Raw genomic sequence first — 24915 nt, forward strand, 5'->3', positions numbered from 1 at the left:
TGACACCTTCCCAGAGCCCCTCCAGTCTTCCTGAGGAGCCCTTCCTGATGGGAACCTATGTCAGACTTCCGAGGACAGGCCCCCAGAGCCCCCATCTTCTTTACCATAGTGCCTGGCTCGCAAGTACTCCATAATGTCTGTGTGACGCTTTGATTCAGACCTGTCACGCTATTTCACCAGGAGCTCAGCGAAGGCAGAGATGGTGTCTGTGTTTGTGTCCTGTGCCTGGAACATAGTAGGCACTCGGGAAATGTCTGTGAGGTGACCGGCACTGCCATGCCCCTCGGCACACCTCACCGCACACAGGCGACGCTGCAGACGCCACAGACGGGCCTGAAATGGCCGGCCTGGAGCAGCCCCAGGTGTCCTGGGCTCGGCCGCCAGGCCTAAGGAGGGAAAAAAGGTCAGAACCACAACTGCCCCAGGACAGCCAAGGCTGGGCCAGGCCCTGGGGGACATAACTGGTCTGGGAGACTTGCAAGACCTGGGACAGAGGGCAGTGGGGTCACATTCTAGGGAGTCCAGCTATCAGGGATTTGCGAGCGGGCGCGCACAGAAACACACACAGAGAGCCTGGGGGTCTGGGAGGGCTTAGGACTCTGTGAGCAGGAAAAGCTGGCGGAGCGAAGCGAGAAGGGCGGGGCTAGGGGAGGGGCAGGCAGGTAGGTGCCCTTCCCCCGGGATCCGCGCTCTGGAAGGTCTCTACGCAGCCAGGCCCCGCTGGAGACGTGTCCCCTCGGCGGGCTGCGCGGACCCCAGCGTCTCCCTTCGTGCCTTATCCCTGACTTGGAAGCTACCCTCCGACGCCTCTTCCCCTTCGCGGCTCGGATTCCAAGATCCCTTCCGTCTGGAGCCGATACCTGGAACTCGTCTCTGAAACCAGCCCTAGGTACCTTCCCCTCCGGTGCCTGGTGTCTCTCCCCAGGGGCCCTGGTCCTGGGCCATGGCCCACCGGGCAGGCCTGGGGCCTGGGTGGCTGGGGGCTGTGGCCGTTCTGCTTTTTCTTGGATCATTCCGGTCCGGACTTGGTGAGTATTTGCATCGGTCAGAGTGTGGGGCTCGGGGGAGGGGTGGTGGACATAGGCAGAGGTTATATCCCTCTTCTGGGCACATCCCTTATCCGGGGCTCCACAACGCCCGGCTTCAACCTCCCTAGCTCTGGGCCTCCCCCCCTTCCCTTCAGCTTTGGCCTCCTGAGGGGCACAGGGTGAGAGACAGACCTCTAGTCTTTCCTGTTTCCTTCCCTTTTCCTCTCCTCCAGGGGCTGATGGGGACGAAGGTGAGGCTTGTGTGGGGGAGGGGAAAGGAAGGGGACCTGGATTCAGAGTCCAGTGGAAGGTTTCCGGAGTGCTGAGCCCTCTCCGGGAGGGCCATGTACCCACCCCTGCTGCCTATGTAAATCCTCCCATCAGTCCCGAGATGAGGATTACAGAGACAGAAACTGAGGTGCTGAGAGTGACTTGCCCAAGAGCACATAGCCAGTCGGAGGTGTAGCTGGGATTTTAAACCCAGGTCTGACTCCAGAGGTACGACCTTTGCGGAAAACCAACCAGGGTTACTTCCTGGCAAGGCGCACCACCCGACCCCGAGTCTGATTTTCACGCCCAGCCTCACCGCGTACTGCTGGCTGTGTATTCTTGGCCAGTCCTCTTGCCTCAAAAATGAAGATGTTGGTTGTCTCCCGCGGCCCAGTGAGGACTTAGGGACATAAAGGAAGTGAAAGCCCTCTCGCAGCCCAGCGAGGTGCTTGATCAGTCACTAGATGGTAGCTCTTGTCGTTATGATGAGGGCAGGAGGAGCTTGGCTGGACCGTTTCGCTGCACCAGGCAAGGTGACTTGGTGATGGGCTGTTGGGTCCGGCTCCAAACGGCCGCAGCCTCAGTGCGGGTGAGGCTGTCCTGGAAACCAGATGTTCCGGGTGGGAGTCCTGTTGTTCAGTCAACACATGTCCTTGACTCCAGCTGTGTGTGCCCAACCCTGGACCGGGCCCCGGGGACAAGGAGATCTGCTCCAGTCCCTGTCACTAGGGAATGCCCGGACTGGGGACAGCTGAAACAGAGTCGCAGACACCAGCAGCACCATTGTGTGATGGGACAGTGTTGGGGAAAGCATGCACCCCCCCAACCCCCACCCATCCCCCCGCCAAGAGCCACCGGCATCGTCCAACTCAGCCTGCCCAGTCAGGAGAGGCTGACATTTGAAGCACCCCCAGAGGCAAAGAGGTTTGCTGAGCTGCGAAGGGATGCGGAAGGCAGGCTCGAGCGCCAGAGTGACCTGGATAAGCGAAGGTCTAGAGGCGAACAAGTGTGTGGCCCGGTGTGTGTGGCAGGAAGTGTCCCGCGGGACGGCCAGAGTAGGTGGTAGCGTCACCGAAGGTCTGGAACGTATCTACGGGCAGTGAGGAGCCAGGAAAGGGTTTCAGCTGAGGTGTGACCGGGTCACATTCGTCGCGTATAAAGATCTTCTGACTAGTGAGGAGCGGACGGAAGGTGGGGCCTGAGAGAAGGCTGGACGAGACCCGGTCAGGTGACGGGACGGTGAGGGGGGAACTAACCGTGCCCACTGAGCAGGGGACGGGGACAGACAGGGGCTGCTCCTGTGAACCCCCTTCCCAAGCTCCAAGCCAGGTTGTCGCGACGTGGCAGGCCCGAGGAACCTGATGGAGGGGGTGCGCCCCAGAAGGACCTGACCCCTTCCCCTTCCTCTCTGGACAGCTTCCTGCGGTGTGACCTTCCAAGCCCGCATCACGGGTGGTAGTGGCGCAGCCGCCGGCCGGTGGCCCTGGCAGGTCAGCATCACCTACGACGGCACCCACGTGTGTGGCGGTTCTCTCGTGTCCGAGCAGTGGGTGCTCTCCGCCGCTCACTGCTTCCCAAGGTACCAGCGGGCGGGGGGCAGCGGGGCAGGCAGGCAAAGTGCAGGCATCAACGTAGGCCAGAGGCTGGGATGCTTGGGCTGGGTCTGGGGTCGCAGGAATGAAGTCTGCCAGGAGTGAAAGTCAGGGGTCCCAGGTCACAGGATCAAACAAACGGACAGTTCAGATCTAAAAGGCCCTTCAATGGGGAACAGAACCTGGGGTTGGCTGGAACAGGGATCCCTGGCAGGGATCAGGGAACCAGGAGAGAGCTCCTGGGTCCCAGTCTTGGCCCCTCTGCCTGCAGGGAGCACCTCAGAGAAGACTACGAAGTAAAGCTAGGGGCGCACCAGCTGGACTCCTACAGCCCTGAGGCCGAGGTCCGCACCGTGGCCCAGGTCATGCCCCACCCCAGCTACCGCCAGGAGGGCTCCCCGGGAGACATCGCACTCCTCCGGCTCAACAGGCCGGTCGCCTTCTCCCGCCACATCCGGCCCATCTGCCTCCCTGCGGCCAACGCTTCCTTCCCCAATGGCTTCAAGTGCACTGTCACTGGATGGGGCCATGTGGCGCCCTCAGGTGAGGTGGGCGCGGACCTCTAGCGGCCGGCGTGGGGGGGGGCCCTGACTCAGGGGCAGGAGGCCCCAGGCGAGCATCTCTTGCTCCACAGTGAGCCTCCTGGCACCCCGGCAGCTACAGCAACTTGAGGTGCCACTGATTAGCCGTGAGACGTGCAGGTGCCTGTACAACATCGGCGCCAAGCCCGAGGAGCCCCACAACATCCAGCAGGACATGGTGTGTGCCGGCTACGTGACGGGAGGCCAGGACGCCTGCCAGGTGAATCGGGGGCGCTGGGAGACCGAGGCCTCTTGGCCGTCGAGGGTCGGCGGGGCCGGCCTGAGGCCCTGGCGCTTCATCCTGACAGTCACTCTGTTTCTCTTCAGGGAGACTCTGGGGGCCCACTCTCCTGCCCTGTGGGGGGCCTCTGGTACCTGGCAGGCATCGTGAGCTGGGGGGATGCCTGTGGGGCCCCCAACAGGCCTGGCGTGTACACCCTGACCTCCAGCTATGCCTCCTGGATTCACTATCACGTGACAGAGCTCCAGCCTCGCTTGGTGCCCCACGTGGAGGAGTCCCAGCCTGACGGCCATCTCTGTGTCAACCATCAGGCCTTCAGCGCGGCCCCAGTCCGGGGCTTCCTGGGGCTCATCCTTCTGCTGCCATTAGGCCTGACCCTGGGCCTCATCTGCTAAGCGGGTCATCCTGCGAGCTGACCCTGCTTCTTGGACTTCCACACTGTACCCGAGGACGGACACCTGGCCCGGGAATGGACCTGACCCTTTCCTTACATCTTCTGGGCCTGGGGACTGGCTGGAGCCGCTCCTTCCTCCCCAGACCTGCGGGAGCCCCCTCTTCTGGGTCTGTTCTTTGGGACTACAACCCCCAGTCAGGTTTCCCACCTGTGGTATTGGCTAGAACCTCTGTCCACCTCCACCTGCTGGTTGGACTCCTATGGAGCCCCTGAGGACCCTTTACGATGAAAATGAGCCCCGACTCCCCACTTTGTTTCCAGAAGGCGGGGCACCTGCCTTGTTGCTGCCGGAGGGCCGGCTCCAGACCCGGAGCGCTCCGTCCGCCTGAGGAGTCCCGTCTCGTCACCCTCTTCCTGTCTCCTGAGCCGGGGCTGCCCTGGGCGGCGTGTTCTCAAGAACAGAACAGGCCCCAATCTTGCCCCATCGGCTGCCGGGCCCTCCTGACCTCGACTTCTAGACTCCGGAGGACTGAGCCCCCACCGGAACCGGACTTGGGGTGAGGGACAGAGAGAACAAGCGTGAGTGAACTGTTCTGACGCCACTGGCTGTGTGTGTGACGCGCAGCGAGAACGGCGGCTCCTGGCCTCTCCCTCCCACCTCCGAAGTCCAGAACCACTGGCAGAATTTACTTTATTAAAAAAAAAAAAATGATGAAACAGGTCTGTACATATTTACAGGCAGGAAAGGGGGTGTGGGGAGGGAAGCAGGGTCCGGCAGCAGGGGTGCGGCCCGCTCACTTCTTGGAGAGTTTGACCTGCTTGTGCTTGGGGGGTGCCCACTTGAGACAGACTGAGTCCACTGTGGGGAGAGAGGCATGAGAGGCGGGGCTGGGCCCCGGGCCCCGGCCAGGTTTCACCTCCAGCCCGGGAGTGACGAGCCTGCCCAGGGCTTCCGTCCTGGGAGCTGGTCAGACTAGTTTGGGATCATGTAACAGCCAAAAGGTGGCTCTGGATCCCAGGAGATCTTAACACCTGCCCCCCACCACACACACCCTGGGCAGCCCCCCACCCACCTGTTATGGGTGGTTTCTTATACTGGGCGCTTTTGAGGTGCTCTTCCACCAGCTTGGGTGTGACACAGATCACGTGCTGGCCCTTCCAGTACTTGACCATGTTGAGGGACTGCAGGGTGCTGATGATGTCATTCTGGGTGATGCTGGTCATCTGGCTGCAGAAAGGGTTAGCACAGACGTTGCAAACAGTCCCCCCGTGGGCTCTGACTGGGACAGAAAAGGGGACGAGGACACAGGATCACAGCGTCTTAGAGGATCCTTCCCTCTTTAAGGGTTCCAGGGCCCTCACCTAAGGTCCTTGATGGACAGTGTGCCCCGGAAGTCTCGCAGGATCTCCAGCAGGACCCAAGACCAGTAGCTGCGGTAGCTGAGCTTGCCCAGGTCGGACAGTGGCTTCTCTGGGGAGCCGACCGTGCTCTCCAGCTTGGAGAGCTCATAACCTGGTAGCAGAGCGAAAGAGGCTCCGGAGGACCCAGCCCTGCCCGGCACCCCCGCCCTGGCTGCCCCTTCCTCCGCAGGCCAGGAACCACTCACTGAAAGCAATGAGGAATTTTCCATAGCCACGGCGCTGGTAGGGGGGCAGAGTCAGGATGCAGGCCACATTGTTGCCGTCTGGAGACTCTTTCTCCTACGGTAGTGTGTGGTCAGGACCAGCGGGGAGGCTCAGCCTGACCTCCCCAGGTCAGAGTCCCCGCCCTCCCTCAACCTGGGCTTCCCAGTGCAGCACCTTAGAGAAGTAGCCAACGATGTGGGCCCCCTGCCTGTCCACCTCGGTCAAGATGTAAAAGACGAAGGGCTCCACGTCGAAGTACAAGGTCTTGTGGTCCAGGAAGAGCTTGGCCAGCAGACACAGGTTCTGACAGTAAATCTGAGGGGAGGGAAGGTGGAGGCTCAGGGAGCAGGTGGAGGCTGCCCCCCACCCCCAACTTCAGTGAGGCCTGGACAGTGGCTGTTACCCTGCTCCGCAAATGCCAGCCTTCGGAGAGCAGCCAGTGCCACGCTAGGGAGAAGTGGGCTCCTCCCCAGAATAGCAGTTTTTAGAACTGAGAGGAGTCTTGCAGTCACTTCCTGAGGGACAGGGAAACTAAAACCCAGACAGCTGGATTAATCAATGACAGCTTCTTTTTTTTTCTCCCCGGTGCAAAAAGGTGAGTTGTTTTGGCTTTTTTAGGATTTTATTTATTTATTCAGAGAGAATATGTGCAAGCGGGGTGGTCAGAGGGAGACGGAGAATCCCAGGCCAACTCCACACTGAGCACAGAGCCTGACGCAGGGCTTGATCTCATGACCCTGAGGTCATGACCTGGGCCAAAATCAAGAGTCAGACATGCAACGGAGCCCCTCAGGTGCCCCAAAGGCTTCTTTTTTTTTTTTACTTAAAGCATGGGGATAGGACTCATGGGCGAAAGTTTTTTTGGTTTTGTTTGCTTGTTTGCTTGTTTTTTAAGATTTTATTCTTAAGTAATCTCTACACCAACATGGGGCAGGAAGTCACAACCCCAAGATCAGGGTCTTGCGCTCCACTGACTGAACCAGCCATGCATCCCAATCAGTTACCACTTCTGAGTGCTAAGCAGGAGTTGAATCTTCAGGGACATTAACTCTCACACTTCAAATCAGGAAACGGGAGGCTCAGAGGAGATAAGTGGCTGATGTAAGGCTAGTGAGTGCTAGGGCAGGATTCAAACTGGTATATGAGTTCTGTCTTGTTCATAGCTGTATCCTCAACAGCCAGCACATGGCTAAGCGGGAAGCTTGGTGCCTGGTAAATATTTGTGGAATGGACGGCTCTGAGCCATCTGCCCACCTGGCCATACACCCAGGCTAAAGACCAACATCAGGACGGAGAATGGTTGGCTTCATGGCAAGGACCAAGAGGCCCTCTGGTTTATGACACCTTTTACATCCACTCTTATTTGATCCGACGATTGTGAAGTCCAGCATTGCCCATTTTACCTAGGAGGAAACTGAGGTTCTGGAAAGGGGAAGTCCTTGGCTGGGACTTCAAAGTTCTCAGGGTAGATCTAGAAAGAACACCCACACCTCCTGCTGGAGCCCATTCTGCCACTCCCCTGTTCATGCTCAGAAAGGCAAACCAGGGGACCCAGGCCAGGCTAACAGCAAATACTTCCCACAAGGCTGGCTGAACGCAAGAAGGTCACCAGTAATAAGAAAGGCCCATGTTTACTAAGCACCCTCTGGATCCCAGACACTGTGTTAAGCACTTGACATTGCCGGCTCATTTGCTCCACCAACAATCCTACCGGGTAAACACTATCATGACTCCTATCTTACAGATGAGGAAACAGGAACAAACAGCGTTAAGTAACTTGTCCAAGGTCAGCCGATCAACCACAGCACAGCTGGAAGCAGGAACCACTCCACAGCCTGCCCACTTTGCCCTGCCCTCTACTGTCCCCTGCCCTGGAAAACAGGGATATATGGTGAGAGCTTCCCAGACTGACCAGGCAAAGGCCAGGTGCTCAACGGCAGCAAAGCAGGCCGCAAACGCCGCACCCTGCCCCCCGAGGTCCTGCTGCCAGGAACCAGGAACTCGGCTCTCGGAGCTACACAGCTCTTGGACAGCGAGTCCCACACAAAGCGGTCCCTCCCAGGGAAGACAGCTTTCCTTCCGGCAGAAAGAGAAAGCTCTTGTAGAAGCAGCCTCTGGCACAACAATCTTCACTCTGGGTGCCAGAAATGCCCCAAGCTAAGCCACCCCATCAGGAGAAAAGTCTTCAGGGACAGAACAGAAACCTGGTCCCCAAGGCTGGTACCCCGCGGTCGGGTGTTTACCGCGCCCCACCACGGCCCCTCACCAGGCTAAGCCTGATCTCACGGGCCTTTCCCAGGTTGGAGCTGGTCCTCAGGCCGGCCTCTACCCTTTGGTGAGAACGAAGATCACCCAGGAGGTGCTTGCCCCCACCTCCCCACAGCACTCAGGCCCCCCACTCACCTTGTGGTCTTTGCCGTCGACCTCGTACACAGAGATGTTGCTCTTGCGATAGATCTCCTTCCCGGGGGGCTGCCGCCACTGACACTGGCCCTGGGGGCGTGGAGGAGGAGACGAGGCCTGAGACCTTCGGCTTCCTGCTGGGAGCCCCCATCCACCCTGCGTGGCTTGCAACAGGCCTCCACTTTTGTTTCCCCCTCTGCAGACCCTGGGCTCCATACTTAACCTCTATCAAGTAATCTGAGTCAAACTACCTGACACAGAGCCCATTTTACAGATGAAGAAACCAAGGCGCAGAGAGGCTAAGTAACTGGGTTGAATATCACACAGCTAGATGGTCTCAAGTTCGGGTCAGCCTGGCTCTGGAGGACTCTGGAGGGCTCTCATCCACGACAGTGGCGATCCCTAAACCGCATACATTTGCGGGACCCGCCCTGCTGCGCTAGTACTGTGAGCCCCCAGCCCCCCACACCCTGTTCCACCTCTGCCAACGCTTCCCATCTGGTCCACACCTTCCACTGCTCAGGGGCTCTGCTCCCTTGCTCTCTCTCCCGGAGGAATCTGGCACTGGGCTGGCCTTGAGGAACACGTGGGGTCTGGGGGGACCTGAGAGACGGTAAGGGCTGGGTAAGTTAGCCACCCCATTCCACGACGAGGACGCTCAGGCCTGGGCGAAGGCAGCAAACTGGCCACACTCACTCCAGGCAAGGCAAGGCCAGGCCTAGAACCCAGGGCTCTTGAGCCGTGGGCAGCTTTTCCTCGCACTCAACTCCTCTGGACCTGTCTCTTCCCTATGGCTGCTGCCTCAGCCCCTCAGCCTGGTCCAGCGAGCCCCGTCTCACCAAGTGGAAGCGGTAGCTCTTCTCAAATTTCATGTACTTGAGGCAGTACTCGCAGAGCCACAGTTTGGGCTGTTTCCCATAGTCTTCGGGGAACGGTGAGAAGTACCACGCATCGATTTCGTAGTTCCCGATGTGGATCTTGTCCACATACTTGACCTTGGTGATCTGTGGGTAAGGTGGGAGCGCAGGGCGGTGTTTGGCTCAGGGCCAAGGACAGCAGGCGAGGGAGGGCCCCAGTCAGGAGCCCGGCCCCTGCTTACCGCTTCGTGCTCCTTCTCCAAGGCTGCTGTGGTGGGGTCCATCTCTGCGTAGGTCTGCGCAAGGACAGAGCCGTGAACAGAGGTAAACAGAAGTGGTGGTCAAGTGGCGTCCACTGCACCAGAACCCAGTGCTTCCCTCCGGTCTTCCAGATCTCATCCCCTGGATGACACTAACAACCACATGAACAGCTAACCTGTCTGACGTGGTTCTGAAGCTGGGCCAAGCTCCTCTCCTGCCCAAGTCTGGACCTTTTGCCAGATGAACAGGGCTAGGATCAGGAGGTCTGGTTCCAGCCCTTGGGCTGGTAAGAGCTTCAGCTACACAAAAGGATCAATCCAGCTCTGCTCAAACTGTCATGAGACAGATGAATACCGGATCTTACCTTCTGAGCAGGAACTGGTGCTGGACTTCCCAGTGAGACTGGGCCTCTTTCCTGAGCACCATATCCAGGGAGCTGCCTGCTCCCTCCCGCAGCCACATCAGACTCTAGGTGTCCAGAAAGAAACTCAACCCCGTCCTCCCCGCAAACCTCTTAATCCTCCCGGGCTCCCCCTCTCACTGGGAGCAGCACCTTCAGTCCAGCTGCCCAAGACCAATAGGTCTGCTCTTCGGACTCCTCCTCCTCTTAGCCTGGCATCTGATGAAGGGCCAAGGTCTGTCAATTCTACCTCCTTGAGGTCTCTGCCATTGGTCCGTCTCTGAAACTCTTCTCTGGCCAACTCCGAAGAGCTACTGCCACCATCTCCAGTCTGGACCCCTAACTAAGCTTCCGCAGATTCCCAGCCTCCAGGCACAGCCCCTTCAGCTCTATGCTCTCAACACCCCGCTTTCTGTGGCCTTCGTGCTCTGCGCATGCAGTTCCCTCTCCCCGACCTCCAAAAGCTGCTTATTCAGCCTCGCATGGAGTGTGAGCCAGGGGAGTGTGAAGTGAGGCCGTGTTGCGAGCCATCGTGTGGAACTGGTTTTACTGTGCTCTTCCCTGTCCTTCAAGGCCTTGTGCGCTGCCCGCACCCTCCGGGAGACCTGACTGAACCCTTCCGCCACAGAACACGCCCTCTCCTTTCCAAGTTTTGTAAGGCATTAACAACAATCCACTCTGCCTGCTGCCACTTAGTTTCCCCAATTTTCCAAGTCCTTAGAAATCAGGGACTGAAAGTCATGTCACCCTCATAGCACATCCTGTTCCTAAGTCAGACTCTGTAGGAGGAACCAAGCACACAGCCTGATAATGGAAAGGGACCCCAGGAAGGCCTATGACCTACACCAGGGGAGACGGCAGCCTTGCCCTGTGGCTGGGGAGGCAGGAGGGGGTCAGCATTTTCCCCAGATCCCTTCCCAATAAGCACCTGGCCTGTGTTGGCCTGTGTGGCCTCATGAAACCTTTTCAACCACGCTGAGCCATAGCCTTTTTATTTCTGTTTTAGAGAAATAAAGAGGCAAGGAGAGGGAGGTCACTTGTCGTTGGGGACTAGCTCACTGCCATTTACTTCAAGTGCCAAACACTCCACAGGCATTATTTTCTTTAGCCCTCACAAAGAGCCTGAGACAGGAGTGCTCATCATCCACATGGCACAAAGAGGAAACTGAGGTACAGAGAGGTCAGGTTATAGAACTGGTACCCAGCAGCGCTGAACACGGGCCCCTGGCTGGCCCAACTCCAAGCCTGACCCCTGCAAAGATGAGGAAGAAGGAATTTTCTCCTTACATGTTTCTTTAAAAACCCACTTCCCCACTCTCACAAAAGACAATCCTCTCCTGCATGGGTGTTAAAGAACTACAAAAACAGTACTTGTCTTAAATGCTGCAATTTATTTAGAATTAAACATTAATTTGGCTCTTAAGAACCTTGCTTATTATTAACTCCGATTATCCATCACCCTTTGATTTTATCACCACCGGCCCACTGGCACCCCTGCTGACTACCAGCTTCCAGGTACACTTTTGAGACTTTAATGTGCCAGCACAACCTGTTCGAGGAACTAAGAGAAACTGAGACCTGGCCACAGGTGGCTATTTGAATTCATTAAATTTAACACAAATTTAATTTTTAGCCACATGAAACACATCCCAAGTGCTCGGTCACCACGTATGGTTAGCGGCACTGCTCTACCGGACGGCACAGACACATTCCCACTTATCACAGGAAGGTCAGTAGGTCGCTGCTGCCTTAGGCCTTGCAGGGTCTTTGCAGCTTAGGGTATTTCAAAACTTTTTTTACCATGATCCACAGCAGGAAATGCTTAGCATTGCAACCCAGCTGACCTGTCAGTGCATACACATTACATGTATTTGTACGTGAAATAAAAGCTTCTCAAAAACAATATATAACGTTTAATAAAGTGCAACGTACTCTGACATTTCCTATCTTTCCCTATTTTTCTTTTCTTTTCTTAACCAGGTTCCACACTCAACGTGGAACCCAACGCGGGGCTGGAACTCATGAACCTGAGATCAAGACCTGACCTGGGATCAGAGACTTGACCGACTGACTGAGCCACCCAAGTGCCCCATATTTTCATTTTAAGTCATCTCTCCACCCAGCATGGGGCTCGAACTCACAACCCCAAGATCAAGAGTCACATGCTCCGCCAACCGAACCAGTCAGGCACCCCCTCTTTCTTTCATTTTTCAATTTAAAAGCCTGTTACAACCCACTGAACTAATTTGGCCGTGCCCCCACGCTGGAAAAACATTGCCACAATGAGCACTCAGAAGGAAGCACGGAGAACATGCACACAATGAGCACTCAGAAGGAAATCACAGTGGCTGAAACTAATGAATGTCTAAGTGCCTGAGAACTCAATAAACCCTGGTTTCATCTGCGCTCCCCACTTTACAAATCAGGAAACTGAGGCTCAGGGTCAGGGAAAAGCAACCCCCACAGGTGGCATGGATTGGGGATAAAAATACCCAGCTTTTGGATCAAGAAGGATCCTTCCAGGTTTTGGATCAAGTAGCCTGAGTTTCTAAGGACGTGGTGAAGTCATGGTTAAGGGCTCTGGTGCCCTGAAGCCAGACAATCCAGAAGCTGGCAAATCTAATTCCTGACCAGATTCTTAAAACTTATCTGTTCCTCCCTGTAAACTGGAGATAATAACGCTGCTTACCTCACAAGGCTGCTGTGAAACTTCGGTGAGATCATATATTAAAATACTAAGCCTATAACTTCGGCTCACAAGCCAATAAATGTCTGCCATTATTATTCTAATTCCAGCCCACCCTTTTACTAGCTGTGCAACCTTGGGCATGTTACCTAACCTCTCTGATGCTGCTTCCTCATCTACAGAAACCATGGCACTACAGCCATGGCACTGGATGGTTAGGAATGATATGATGAGCTTATATATGTGTAGGAGTCAGCACAGTGCTGGGCAGCAGCAGTGCCCAAAATCATTCATTCTGTTCCTTCCTTTTGGACTTCAAACCTTTGTCTAAGATGGTGTGGCAAATAGGAGACAAAGAAGAATACTGCTGCAGGAGGCCCTGAGTTCCAATCCCAGCTGCGCCACTTCCTTGCTGCGAGACTGTAGCCAAGTGCTTGCCCTCTCTGAGCCTCACTTTTCTTCTCTGCGAAGACTGTCTGACAAAACATGGGCTAAGTCCCTGACACACTACAGAAGCCTAAGAAACAGAAGCTGTTGCGGTTCTAGCCCCAGGACTCAAGGGAGTTGGCAGAGGCAGCTGAGCCTCCTGGGGCCTTGGAGAAGGGGAGGGGACCCGGACCTTCTGCACATGATTGATCTCATCGTGCTTGCGCTTCTGGTTGCGAGTGATCTTGCGCTCGGGCTGCTCAGCCAGCTCACTCAGGTACTTCTCGGAGTTCTTCTGCACGGCATCTTTGACCGTCTTGGTCAACGCCAGCCGGTTCTTGTCGACCCATTCGTCCAGGCGCCGGTTAACTGTGAGGACGGGCCATGAGTGGGCTGCCCTTCCAGCCCTCTGCCCCACCCCAGGCCCGAACACCCCCAAGTCACTCACAGCCTACGTAGTGTACATAGAATTCCTCTCGGCCCTCCTGATCATTCACTCGAGACTGGATCACTTCAGCAGAATCTGTGGAAGAGAAAGGCCAGGATCATCAGCAAGGCCGGCAGGAATGGGACAAGGAGGATCCTTCGACCGAGGAGCAGTTTCCAGATGCCAGGTCACACATGAGCTAACCGCCCCTGGCCGCATCGGCCATTCCCTTGATCACTGCCTGTTAAGTGGGCCAGGCTGGAGCTGCTGCTCTTTCTCTGCAGGTGACACACGGAGGCTAACCGAAGCTCACATATGTACAAAGTGCCAAGAAGTTAACACTCCACTGAGCTTACGTCTGGCTCCAAACTCCATGTTTGTCTTGTACTCAGGCGTTCATTTGTTCAGGAGCCATGAGGGCTGGCTCCGCGTTTATACGGAGCCCTAGCTCCCCACGGCCTTTATTTAACTGCAAATTATTTGGGGTGAGCTTCAGTTTCTTCGTCTACAAAACAGGGATAATAGTGCCCGTCTCAGAGGGCGACTTAATGCTTCTAAAGGCTTTAGCACAGCACTGCCAACTAGCAGACCATTCGGCAGGTGAGCAAGACCACCACGGCCGGTCTGGTCCTAGCTGTGCTACTGCCGGGCAGAGAAGCCACCGCACTGAGTCACAAGCGGTCCCGCCCTGCAGAAGCTCCCCCGTGGCCAGAGGAAGGCGCAGCCAGACAGTGACAGCAGGTGTCACACACACCGCGCCGAGGTATGAAGAGAATGCCGCGGGCACGACTCGCTCGGCCGGAAGGGAGCCGGGAATGGCATCCCAGGACTTAGGGCACGTTAAGAGGCTGAGTAAGCGCTGCCAGCCGAGCCCGGAGAAAGGGCAGGAGGGACCCTCGGAGCAGCGGGCACAGGGGGCAAGGCACACCGCGCTCTGCTCTGCTCTGCTCGGGGCCTTCGCGAGGGGCGGTCGCGCGGACGCCCGCCCCGCACGGAACCTGGGGAGGGGAGGGGAGGGGGCCCGGTGGCGTCTCCCTCCGCGGCGCCGAAGAGGAAGCCGCGCAGGCGGGAGACACCAGCAAAGAGCCGAGGTGTTGTCGGAAAGGCCACGAAGCCCGAGACCGGACAAGCGGCGGGACGAAGCCGCGGACTGCCGAGACCCGCGGGGCTTGCAGGAGCGCCCGGGACCGGCCGAAGCTCCGCGCGCCTCCAAGACCCCGCCCCCGTGACCCCAGCGCCTCCGAGACCCCGCCCCCGTGACCCCAGCGCCTCCCCGGCCCCGCCCTCAGACCCCGCCCCCGTGACCCCAGCGCCTCCGAGACCCCGCCCTCGTGACCCCAGCGCCTCCGAGACCCCGCCCTCAGACCCCGCCCCCTGGCCTGTGGGGCCCCGCCCTCACGCCAGGTGCTGTCCGGGCGTCGGCACAGGTACGTTTCTCCGATCTCCACGGTGACTTCGGGCTCGCCGCGCGCCGGGGTCGGGGGAGAGACGCGGCCCGGGGACGGGGCGGTCCCCTCGACCGCCGCATTCTCCCCGGGCCCGGGCTCGCCCTCCCCCGCGACCCCTGAAGTCGCCGCCGCAACCGCAGCAGCTGCTCCCTGCGCCGCCATCGCTGTAGTGGAGATGACGCCAGAATCCGGCGCCGCGCAGCCCTTTAGTTCCGGGTCAGCGACGCGTGGCGGAGGCCGCTGCCGGCTTGAGGGCGGGGTCTGTGACGCGGCAAGAGCTCATTGGTTAGTGCGGCCTGCCCCCGCCCCGGCCCAAGTTTGACCTTTCTGTGCCAAGGGCCCTGGCCCTTTCTTCCGTCTGGAAATACGGCTGGACCCCGAGTTGAAAGAGGAGATTTTCCTGGTGTGATGACTCAGCCCGGCCTTTAAAGGGCCTGGTACCCGAGGAAGCGAGGGTGTGCCCCTGGGCACAGGTGCTGCCCCCACTTTACCCGGCAGCGGGGCGAGCTAGAGCGGCCCCCGGGGTCCTGGCACTGAGGCTTTGAGCCCAGAATTCACCCCCGCCTTTGCGCCGCCCATCCCCGCCCCACTGATCCAGATCGCCCCTTTCGTAAAGGTCGGAGGAGCCGCCTTCCTTCAGTCAGGGCGAGGGAAACAGATGGCCGTGTCCGGGGGTGGCCAGTAAACTGCTCTCGCAGAATGAAACCGAAGATGAGAGCCAGGCGCGCGCAACAGACATCCCCTAAACAAACTAGTCAAAGGCAGTGGCCATAGTGGAGCATCCTGAGCTTCGTGAGGCATCTTGGGTTCTGACCCTGCTCTGGGTAAATTGTGCAAGGTGTTCAGCCTCAGAGTGCCGAGAAGGTTATCCTATATCAGTGGATAGCCCATATAGCTATATAAAGGGCACGCCATATATTTACCGATCTCTTTGGTACATAAAGTGTGTTGCACAGTGTCAAACAGGGTAGGTACGCAATAGACATTCTTTTTGGCCATTCTCTGAATTTTCTTTGACTTACAGATTGGTTATTGGGATTAAAAGCAGTTCTAAAGGAGTGGAATGCTCAGTTCTAACGGAGTCGGGACTCGGGTTTCAGATCAAGAAGTAGAGGAGTGAGCAGTGGGAAGCACTAGGGACTTGGGGAAGTTAAAGAATTGGTGGGCGCCTGAGCAGTGAATGCCAGGTGTTTGGTTGCGTAATAAGCCAAAGAAACAAGTCAGGCAAGAAAGAAAAACATTGTAATGCCTTGGGGCACTTGGGTAGCGCAGTCAGTTAAGCTTTGGACTCGTGGTTTCCGCTCAGGTCATGAGATAGAGCCCCTTGTGAGGCTCCGTGCTCAGCACGGTATCTGCCTAGGATGGTTTCCCTCTCTCCCTTTGCCCCTCCCCACCCTCTAAAACAAATCTTTAAAAGAAACCACAGTGCCTTCTCCCACTCCTCATCCTACCCCCGCCCCCATCTTCAAGACTGTTATTCTCTCCACCCACGGTCCTGATGCCTCACTTTTGACTGCACCCAACATCTTGTTACAGGGCTGCTGTCCTTTCTAGTTGAGCATTAGCCTAGGCTTTAAAACCCCTGATCCAGGTTACTACACCAACCTCTTCACTAGTCTCCCTCTAATCCTCTTTCTAATGTGCAAATCTGTTATTTCTAGAACTGTGTGGATGCTTCACCCAGACCCTCTGGAATCTCTTTTTGTTGCTTCTTCAGATTCAGATTACTTCTGATGTGCCTTCAAAAGCCAGAGGCTCTTTATCAAACTATCCCTTGGGCCAATAAAGCTGTTTTGCCTAAGTAAAGCTGAAAAGGCAGTGGGGGGCTGGGAGGAGTGAGGGGGGTGGGGACACACCTGGGTGGCTCAGCCTGGGTGGCTCAGTTGGTTTCATATCCATCCGACTCCCACTTTTGGCTCAGGTCATGATTTCAGGGTCAGGAGATCAAGCCCTGTGGTGGGGTCTGGGCTCAGTACAGATTCTGCTTGGGATTCTCTGTCCTCTCCTCTCTCTCAAATAAGTAAATAAAATCTTAAAAAAGCAAAGGAAGTTTTCAGTTTGGAAGTTTAAGTACCTATCCACCCCTACTTTCCAATACAGACATTAACCAATGATTATCAAGAAGAGTTCATCAATGACTGTGCAACTTAGCTCTCCTGCCTCCAACTCTAAGGCAGAACTTACTAGCTAGCCCTGAACTTTTGCCTGAGATGATGTCCTTGTCTGGCCTCCGGCCCTTCCCTTTCGTGCCTCTCCTACTCCCTAACTGCAGCACTTTCCCAACAAATCACAGAGACACAAAGCCTTTCAGCGTCCGCTTCCCAGGAAACCCAACCAGAAACATCCCTGCCCTGCTGAAAATCTGTCCATGGATTCGTGCTGCCTACAGGATAAAAGCCCGTATTTCCTGGCCAGACTCCAGCCACGTCCCCTGCGCCACAGCCAGCAGGATCTTCAGCCTGGGATGTCACTATGGTTTCCACCACCTGGCATGTGACATCAGATAGAATTCCTGTCTTCCTCAATCCCCACTTCTCTCACCAGTCCCACCAAGCAGGGCTTCCGGCCCTTCTTCCCCTCCCTTGGGTCCCCACCTGCTGTCTGGAGCCCTTTCCTTCTGCCCTCCCCCACCAAGGCCCCACTGTCCCCTGGGGCCTGCCAGGATATAATTTTATGTGTTCCTTTTTCTTGGCAGAAGCAGGCACAGCTGGCAGGCAGTATTTTTAACCTTACTTAGGAATCAGGTGGCTCAAGGAGGTTGCCCAGTCTGGTAACCTTCACCTCCAGAACCTGTGACTGCCAGGAAGGGAGGTGTCAGAACTAAGGCCTGAGGCTAGGCCAACTTGGGCCTTCAATATAGCCTGGGACACAGAAACATCTGTTAAACGAAATTTAACATTTGTTAAAGAGATTTGGGGGCAATTCTATACCTGGCCTGACAGGCTGTCTGGACAGTTCGAGACTGAGACACAAGCTACATAAACCCAACGGCCCAGGGAACCAGAACAGGGTGGCAACACACACCTGCCCTCCCCACACACGGGGCCCAAGAGGGCATTCAAAATGTGAACTTTAATAACAAACAGCAGGTCAAGGTCGGGGTTCCCCAGGAACGAGAATAAAGGAGCTGGTGCCAGAGGCCTCACGGGTCCCCACTTTCTCTCCTCCAAGGCCTGGAGGCAGCGAAGCAGTGGACCTCTGTAGAGGAGGCGTGGCACCGGGCTCCATGGAACTCCATCTATTTGGGGCCCGAAGACCCAAGATGCAGCAGCATGTGGACCAGGGTGGCACCCTGCCTCGCCCAAAAGGTCCTGGCAGGGTGTGGGGCCCAGGCGAGGCAGGCAAGTAGGCCGAGGGCTGTGGGGTCAGATGCGGAAGCTTTCCTCTCGACCATCAATGTGCCGGAGCCGCAAGTAGACGTCTGTGCCAATGCCCTGCAGAGACTGCAGTCGAAGGGAACCGCCGAGGTACTCCGCGTAGGCCCGTGAGGTGGGCAGCCCGAAGCCAAAGCTGGGATGGGCAGGGGGACAGGATAGCTTCAGAGGCTTGGGTTTCCTGGGGCCCCCCTCACCCTCCATCCTGGCCAGGTGGGGCCTCACCCGTGCATGGGCCCTGATTGGCCGCCACTGTGCATGTCCAGGTGGCCAAAAAGGGGGCTGATCCGGGGGTCCTGGGTGCTGGCCTCAGCTGTAGTGAAGTGGTAGTCCATCACCCGGTCCAGGTCCTTGTGAGCGATGCCCCCGCCCCGGTCTGAAATCCTGGAAAGATGTTGATAACATGGGCTTGGCTCCACTTGGGTGGGAGCCTCACTACCTCCCAAATAAACAGTGCCAAGTCTGCCTTCCTGCCCCTTCCACCCAAGGATGGGACGGGCTCCACCCAGACCCCGGCCCTTGTTTTATAAGCACCACCCTTCCGTCGTCACTTCTGCCTGGGTCACTGGCTGCGTACACCTTCTCGCGGGACTTCACACTTACCACCAGCCCGACGCCGTGGACTGGTTACTCCTAACTCCCCACTCCAGGACCCTCAGCTGCTGACAAGGATAGGACTTGGCACCTGCAGCCAGCCCCAGATCCGTTCCTCTCTAGCTCACAGCACTCAAAACCAGAGAGCATTCTGTCTGACCAGGGACCGAGTCTCAGAGTAGAGCAGCTGCCGGCTCAAGGTCATGCAGCCAGGCAGAAATCGCGACCCCCGCGTTTCCAGCCTAACTCCCACTCAGGCCAAACCTGATGACGAGATCAATATCATTGTTGGCGATGGTGATGACCACATCTGGGACATTGTAGGGAGTGTCAAGGTGACTCTCCATCGTGGCTCTATGTGGGGAGGAAACACCAGTAGGCGGTGGTGCCCCAGCCTCACCCCAGTTCCTGTCTGCTCCCTTCCAACGTATCCAGCCAGCCTACCTCATGGCATTCTTGAGGAGCTCAGGCAGGATGTAGTCCAGCGGCATAGGGATGAAGGGGAAACGGGCGGCCACGTGTCCATTGATGCGGACGCGGGGGGCATTGCCATACTTGTGTTCACACAGGCGTCTGTGGATAGGAGCCGACCTAGCCAGTGATTCTCAGACAGAGGTGGTTCTGCCTCCACCAACCCCAGATGCAATTTCTAGAGAGATTTTTCCTTGCCACACTGCGAGTTGTACTGAATAGAAGCCAGGATTCCTTCTAAAGATCCGAATAAGCACAGGACAGCCCCTGAGATTTATCTGACCCAAAATGTCAATAGTGCCACATTTGAGAAACCCTGTCCCAGGCAAGGGCTCAGGCCCAACCCTTCCCAGCCAGAAGCCGTCCACCCCCTTAGCTGTTCTAGCCTCACCTGGCGAAGTCCACCCACTTCTCAATAATTTTCTTTGGCGACAAGCGAGTGCAGATGATGCCAACAAAGTCGGGCTGGCAGGAGAAAGAAAGTCAGGACTAAACAGTACCTTGACCCACACCTTGCCATCTCTGGACCCCTGAAGCAGCCCCAAGCCCCTTCCAGGCCCTTGGCCCAGCCCCTAGCCCCAGGGAACCCTGGCTTGGTCCCGTCTGTCCCACCTGGAAGGTCTCAGATCCCAGCATCCCACCTTGTCCTCATGCAGCGCCAAGTGATGAGTGGCCAACATGCGGATCCCAAGCCTCGAGGTCAGCGTCTTGTCCAAGAAGTAGCGGACGAGTTTCTCATCCTGTGAAGAGTGGGTCCTCAGAAACCCCGTGCCTTTCGCAGGCCCCCCAACAGGCCCGGGTGCCCACTGTGCTGCCCCTGACCTCTATATGCTTCCGGCTCTCGCGCAGGCCCTCCGCTAAGAGGGTCACCACATCCTTGTGGTCGTCCAGCAGCTGTCGCACCAGCTGGCAGTACTGAGTCTCGTCCGCCTGGTCCTTGATCTACAGGCCACACAGTCATGAGCTTGGATATTTCGGCCCTGACCTCTCAGCCCCTCACCCTGCCCTGGCCCAGCGCTCACCGGAGGGAAGTCGCTCAGCTTCTGGAAGGCACGGATGTACAACTCGTGCTGCAAGGAAGAGGTGTGGAAGTTCACAGGGTGCTGTGGGCACTGGGTAGAGCGCAGCCACCCGTGCTTACCCATGGGGATTGCCATCCACCCCAATGCACTTGGTTTACACCTCCACTGTGGCCTTTTAAGCCTCAGTAAATATGCAGCTTTGGCCTCCGAGGGCTTGGGTCTGAGCCCTCTGGCCCTGAAACCTTTTGGCAGACAAGGTTCTCCCACTCTGGTCCCGTCTCCCGACACGCCCCATGGGCAGTGGGCACACTGATCTACAATGCCCTCTAGAAAAACTCACACCCCCTGAGGCCATCTTACCACGTGCAGTATGGTGGGGTTGCAGCCAATGATAAAAGGAAGGCTCCGGAAACCCTTGATGCGGTGAGCAATCCTCACTGGCAGCTCTTGATGCAAGTACCTGGCACTTTTCTAGGAAAAATGAGGGCAGTCAGGGCCAGGGCCGGACAGGCTGTGCCCGGGCTGCAGGAACCCGGAACCAAGCAAGGGGGCTGGAATCTTACCAGAAGGTGGCTGCCATCCTGAGAGCGGCCAGCGTAGAGCATCATGGTCGGAGTGAGGCGGACTGAGGGCTGGAGGGGCGAGGGGACTTTGAGGCCTGGATCTGCAGCACCGCCCCACCACATTAGCTCCACCCCTTCCCTGAACACCGTCCCCAGCTCCAGACCGGACCTCTGCCCAGCTGCGCACCTTCTCCGCGGCCACATCGATGGCCGACTGGTTGTAAAAGGAGGTGACAGTCTTGGAGCGCTCCCGCGCCATCTCCACGTGGTGCGTATCGGTGGCTGATGTGGAGCGGGCCCGGAGTGAGAGTGCAGGCCGCAGTAAGGGCCGGAGTGGAGGTCCGCTCCGGGGACCACTCCCCAGCACGGACGCCAGTATCATTGTCCTGCTCCGCTCCTTTGTTTCTTTTCAAACTAGGCGACTGCTAGGGCAGAGCACCGGATACACCAAGCCGACCCCAGAGCGGGGCAGGGGCTTTTCTCTGACTTCAGGAGCCACGACGGCAGGTCCGGGACGCTGACAAGCTCAGCCCCCGGGGAGCAGCTCCCATCTGCCGGGGAAAGGAAGGGGGAATTGTAAGGATCCGAATGCAGACGATCTGCACCAACTCTCCACGTGGACCCCGGTATCATCAGACCTGGGCAATCTCTATCCGCACCCGTGCAACCACCTCCCCAAACACACACGGGCCGGGCCCGTACAACCTTGTTTTGCCGGCCTGTTCTTCAGCTTGAGGCTCTAGCTGGTGCCTGGAGGGGAGGGGAATCTCAGACGCGTCCAGCCGGAAAACAACACCCCTCCCGGTGGTCCTGGGCACCCTCGTTCAGGGGGCGGGGCTGACCCCTACCCGGCGCCTTCAGACCCGGGCCCCCCACGAGAGTGGCCTGCCTGTGTGTGGCACACCGCTCTGTGCCCCCGGGGGCCGGCGGCATCGGAGTAGCGGCCCCGGAGTCGCCGTCTGGGTTCCCCCTCCGCAGGGTCGCTTGGTTCGGCCCGATCCCCCCTCTACGGTAGATGCCACCCCGGTGGGCGCGCACCCCGCGGTCCAGCTCAACGCCGGAGGCTCCGAGCACGCGCCGCGAGCCTCGGCAGGCAGGGTCCGCGCCGGCTGCTCCACTTACCGCGGGGCCGGGGCCGGGGCCGGGGCCGGGGCCAGGGCCGAGGGCCGAGCGGAACGGCCCGACAGTCGACGGGCCCGGAGAGCCGAGCCGCCTGCGCCGTCTGCCGCCGTGACGTCGCGGGGCTTCGGGGGCCCGGTGCCTCCTGGGAGTTGTAGTTTGGAGCCGGACCAGGTCAGCCACGCCCCTGCTCCTGGACCCCCAGATGAATTTCCACGGCTCCTTCCTGGGTCTCCCTGGGTCTCCGTCTCCTGTTCTATAAAACAGGCTTCCTGGTATGGGAAGAGGGACAGGGCGAGAAGACCCTTAGACGTGAAGCGCGCAGGCCGAACCCCGCGTCCCTTTCCTGCGGTCCCATCCGTCCCCACCAGTGTTTCCTGACGCACCTGTGGAAGCGCAGACTGCTGGCTCAAACCCTAGTTCAGCCACTTTTACCATCCGGAATGACTTAACTTAAACTGCCTCATGCTTTAATGTCTGTGTTCGTAAAATTAGGATGTACCAAACTTGCGATTGTGTGGGTATATGAGTTTATAGGTGTCAAGTGCCTAGAACAGTGCCAGGCATGAAATTAGTACGATGTGAGTGAGTTATTATTATTCATTCAGGCCTGATACGCTCATTGGGGGACTTTTCCGTGCCAGAAGAGGAGCTGAGGTATTGAATCAAATAAGTGGACCCTCCCCTGACCCACAGAGGAAGGAAGTTTCAGGGTCATAAATCCTGATGAAGGCTGCACAGGAAGGAAGCATCAGATGGGGTCTGGGACATTGGTACAGGCACAGCATGAGTAGGATGTGGTCAGGTACCCAAGCCTTAGTGGGAAGGGCATGACAAGACAGAGAATAGTCTGGATCATCTGAGGATATGCCTGCAGCCATGTGGAGTCTAGGAAGGAGAAGGGCTGAATGGGGTGAGTAGAGCCTGAAGGTGAAGGGCAAGGATGCTGCATTCGTCCTGAGATAGCAAGAAGTCATTGAAGAGTTTTAATTCGATCTGCTCCTTAGATACACTCCTGTGGCTATAGTGTTTGGAAGATTGGATGTTGGTGAGACCAACTGCAGAGACCAGTGAAAAAACGATTTACTTTTCCTAGGCAGGAGGTGATGGAGAGACTTTCCTCTGTGTGTGTGTGTATGTGTGTGTACTTGTATCTGTACTAATCGGATCTTTCTTTCTTTCTTGTTTTTTAGACATTTATTTATTTATTTGACAGAGAGAGAGAGAGATCACAAGTAGGCAGAGAGGCAGGCCGAGCAGAGAGCCAGACGCGGGACTCGATCCCAAGACCCTGAGATCATGACCTGAGCCGAAGGCAGTGGCCCAACCCACTGAGGCTCCCAGGCGCCCCTGATCGGATTTTTCTTTACCATAGTTACGTATTTTCTAAATATTTTTTTAATTTCACTTTTTAAGTTTTTTTGATGTAAGTTTTCTTTTTAATATTTTATTTACTTATTTATTTGCCAGAGAGAGCAGAAGCAGGGGGAATGGCAGGCAGAGGGAGAAGGAGACTCCCCCGGAGCAAGGAGCCCGATGCGGGACTCCATCCCAGCATCCCCGGGCTGTTATGACCTGCGTGGAAGGCAGACACTTAACTGACTGAGACCACCAGGCATCCCCCCCCCCTTTTTTTTTTAATTAAAAAAGGATTAAATGAAGCAGGCAACATCTTTGGAGCCCAAAGGCTGTCTTTAAACTTCAGCGGAGGTGGGACCCTTTAGCACGGCTGAGGGCCCGAGGAACCGGAGGAAGGTCTGCGTGTACCACGAGGCTAGAGCCCCGAGTCTCTGGATGTCCCCTGCGCCCCTCATCGCACACCCCTCCCGCCCTTTCTTGTCCAGCTGCCCGGCAGAATCCTGGAGCGCGGCCACGAGGCCTCTGAGCTCTGGGCGCGGGAAGGCTGGTTCGGATGGGGAGGACAGCGTGCGCGGAGAGGCGAAGGACTCGGCGCTCACGCGGCCGCGGCGTGGCCCGGGCAGCGGTGCTGTAGCGGCCCAGCGGCGGGAGGCGTCTGGGCAGGACTTCGCCCCGGTTGACCCGGCCGGCTTGGCCCCTGCGCGGCCCGAGCTCGTTGCTGACACCTGGCGGCGGCGGGTGGACATGCACCGGGCGTTTCGTAGCACTCGCGCCCAGTCCGCCCCTGCGGGGGCACCCTTGGAGGAGTCGTGTGTGGTATTAATGTGATCTTCATAGCACCTATGAGGCAGCAACTGTTATTATTATCACTCTACAGATCGATTAAAAGACTCGCCCCGCTCTGTCCTCTCCGCCCTCACCCCCCACACGCGACGGCTCCGGCCACACGGCCCTCCCTGCTGCTCCCTAAGCAAAGCAGGTGCCTCTGCCTCGCACCTCTCACGGCTGTTCCCTCCGTCTGAGCGCCCTTCCTGGATGCGCACCAGCTGACTCACCTCCTTCAAGCCTTCGCCCAAATGGCAGCTGAATGAAGCCCACCCTGACCATCCTGTTTAAACTTGCGGTCACCTCCATTCCCCTCACTCTCTCGTTTTTTTTTTTTTTTTTTATTTGTAGCATTTGTCACCAGCAAGATCCTATATACTTTATGTATTGATTGTGCACTTTTTCATCTTTTTTAAAGGATTTACTTATTTATTTGTTTGAGAGATTAGGGGGAGGGGCAGAAGGAGAAGGAGAGAGAGAATCTCAGGCAGACTGAGCATGGAGCCCTGAGCCCTGAGCCCTGAGCCCCACCCTGGGGCTCCATCCCATGACCCTGAGGTCATGACCTGAGCCCAAATCAAAAGGCGGATGCTCAATCAACTGAACCACCCAGGTGCCCCTTTTATCTTCTCTTCTAAAATATAAGACCAGGTGTGCCTGGGTGGTTCAACTGGTTAAGCATCTGACTTCCGCTCAGGTCATGATCCCAAGGTCCTAGAACTGAGCCCCGTGTGGGGCTCCCCACCCAGTAGGGAGCCTGCTTCTCTCTGCCCTCTCCCACTTGGGCTCGCTCTCTCCTTCTCGCAGATCACATTTTAATAAAATAAAATGTAACACCAGAGCATGAATATGTGTCTGCTTTCCTGATTTATCCCAAGCTCCTAACCCAATCTCGGGCACATAACATGGGCTCCATAAACATTTGTTAGATCATGTTCTCCTGAAGGA

At 57.1% G+C, this 24915-nt stretch overlaps 3 protein-coding genes across 7 annotated transcripts; 1 reads left to right on the forward strand and 2 right to left on the reverse strand.

The window, feature by feature from the left end:
- Positions 1 to 603: 603 nt before the first annotated feature.
- Positions 604 to 4823, forward strand: PRSS8 (serine protease 8). The gene is made up of 5 exons (XM_059414837.1): positions 604 to 1028; positions 2715 to 2877; positions 3162 to 3433; positions 3525 to 3691; positions 3799 to 4823. The coding sequence occupies exons 1-5, from the start codon at positions 944 to 946 to the stop codon at positions 4105 to 4107; spliced, it is 996 nt and encodes a 331-aa protein (XP_059270820.1). The 5' UTR covers positions 604 to 943; the 3' UTR covers positions 4108 to 4823.
- KAT8 (lysine acetyltransferase 8) lies at positions 4781 to 14831 on the reverse strand. Its single transcript, XM_059414830.1, has 11 exons — positions 14592 to 14831; positions 13214 to 13288; positions 12959 to 13134; positions 9235 to 9288; positions 8975 to 9139; positions 8136 to 8225; positions 5907 to 6047; positions 5714 to 5807; positions 5469 to 5619; positions 5180 to 5334; positions 4781 to 4965 (listed from the first exon to the last, which is right to left on the reverse strand). The coding sequence occupies exons 1-11, from the start codon at positions 14800 to 14802 to the stop codon at positions 4901 to 4903; spliced, it is 1377 nt and encodes a 458-aa protein (XP_059270813.1). The 5' UTR covers positions 14803 to 14831; the 3' UTR covers positions 4781 to 4900.
- Positions 14832 to 17693: 2862 nt separating this feature from the next.
- Positions 17694 to 21907, reverse strand: BCKDK (branched chain keto acid dehydrogenase kinase). Of its 5 annotated transcripts, XM_059414831.1 has the most exons (13): positions 21787 to 21901; positions 21370 to 21414; positions 20852 to 21215; positions 20665 to 20733; positions 20462 to 20572; positions 20102 to 20149; positions 19902 to 20021; positions 19721 to 19819; positions 19471 to 19544; positions 19053 to 19181; positions 18873 to 18962; positions 18240 to 18398; positions 17694 to 18150 (listed from the first exon to the last, which is right to left on the reverse strand). In XM_059414831.1, exons 3-13 carry the CDS (start codon positions 21044 to 21046, stop codon positions 18006 to 18008), a joined length of 1239 nt encoding a protein of 412 aa, XP_059270814.1. In that variant the 5' UTR covers positions 21047 to 21215; positions 21370 to 21414; positions 21787 to 21901; the 3' UTR covers positions 17694 to 18005. The 5 variants fall into 5 exon arrangements, with proteins under 5 accessions (XP_059270814.1, XP_059270818.1, XP_059270817.1 ...); XM_059414835.1 differs by lacking the exon at positions 18873 to 18962 and having other exon boundaries at positions 21787 to 21903; XM_059414834.1 differs by lacking the exon at positions 21370 to 21414.
- Between the last annotated feature and the right edge of the window lie 3008 nt (positions 21908 to 24915).

Source organism: Mustela nigripes, chromosome 11 (assembly GCF_022355385.1).
Source record: "Mustela nigripes isolate SB6536 chromosome 11, MUSNIG.SB6536, whole genome shotgun sequence".
NCBI classification, from domain to species: Eukaryota; Metazoa; Chordata; class Mammalia; order Carnivora; family Mustelidae; genus Mustela; species Mustela nigripes.

Bases quoted from the DNA above. Each gene is read 5' to 3' on its own strand.
- PRSS8 (XM_059414837.1), top strand. From the start codon at position 944: ATGGCCCACCGGGCAGGCCTGGGGCCTGGGTGGCTGGGGGCTGTGGCC. The intron at 2,878-3,161 runs GTACCAGCGGGC...CTCTGCCTGCAG, and splicing joins GCCGCTCACTGCTTCCCAAG to GGAGCACCTCAGAGAAGACT. The intron at 3,434-3,524 runs GTGAGGTGGGCG...CTTGCTCCACAG, and splicing joins GGGCCATGTGGCGCCCTCAG to TGAGCCTCCTGGCACCCCGG.
- BCKDK (XM_059414834.1), bottom strand. From the start codon at position 21,046: ATGATACTGGCGTCCGTGCTGGGGAGTGGTCCCCGGAGCGGACCTCCA. The intron at 20,022-20,101 runs GTGAGCGCTGGG...TGTGGCCTGTAG, and splicing joins AGCTGAGCGACTTCCCTCCG to ATCAAGGACCAGGCGGACGA. The intron at 19,182-19,470 runs GTGAGGCTAGAA...TCCTATCCACAG, and splicing joins AAGTGGGTGGACTTCGCCAG to ACGCCTGTGTGAACACAAGT.
- KAT8 (XM_059414830.1), bottom strand. From the start codon at position 14,802: ATGGCGGCGCAGGGAGCAGCTGCTGCGGTTGCGGCGGCGACTTCAGGG. The intron at 6,048-8,135 runs GTGAGTGGGGGG...CCCTCCCCTCAG, and splicing joins TCGACGGCAAAGACCACAAG to ATTTACTGTCAGAACCTGTG. The intron at 5,335-5,468 runs GTGAGGGCCCTG...CCCTTTCTGCAG, and splicing joins CTGTCCATCAAGGACCTTAG to CCAGATGACCAGCATCACCC.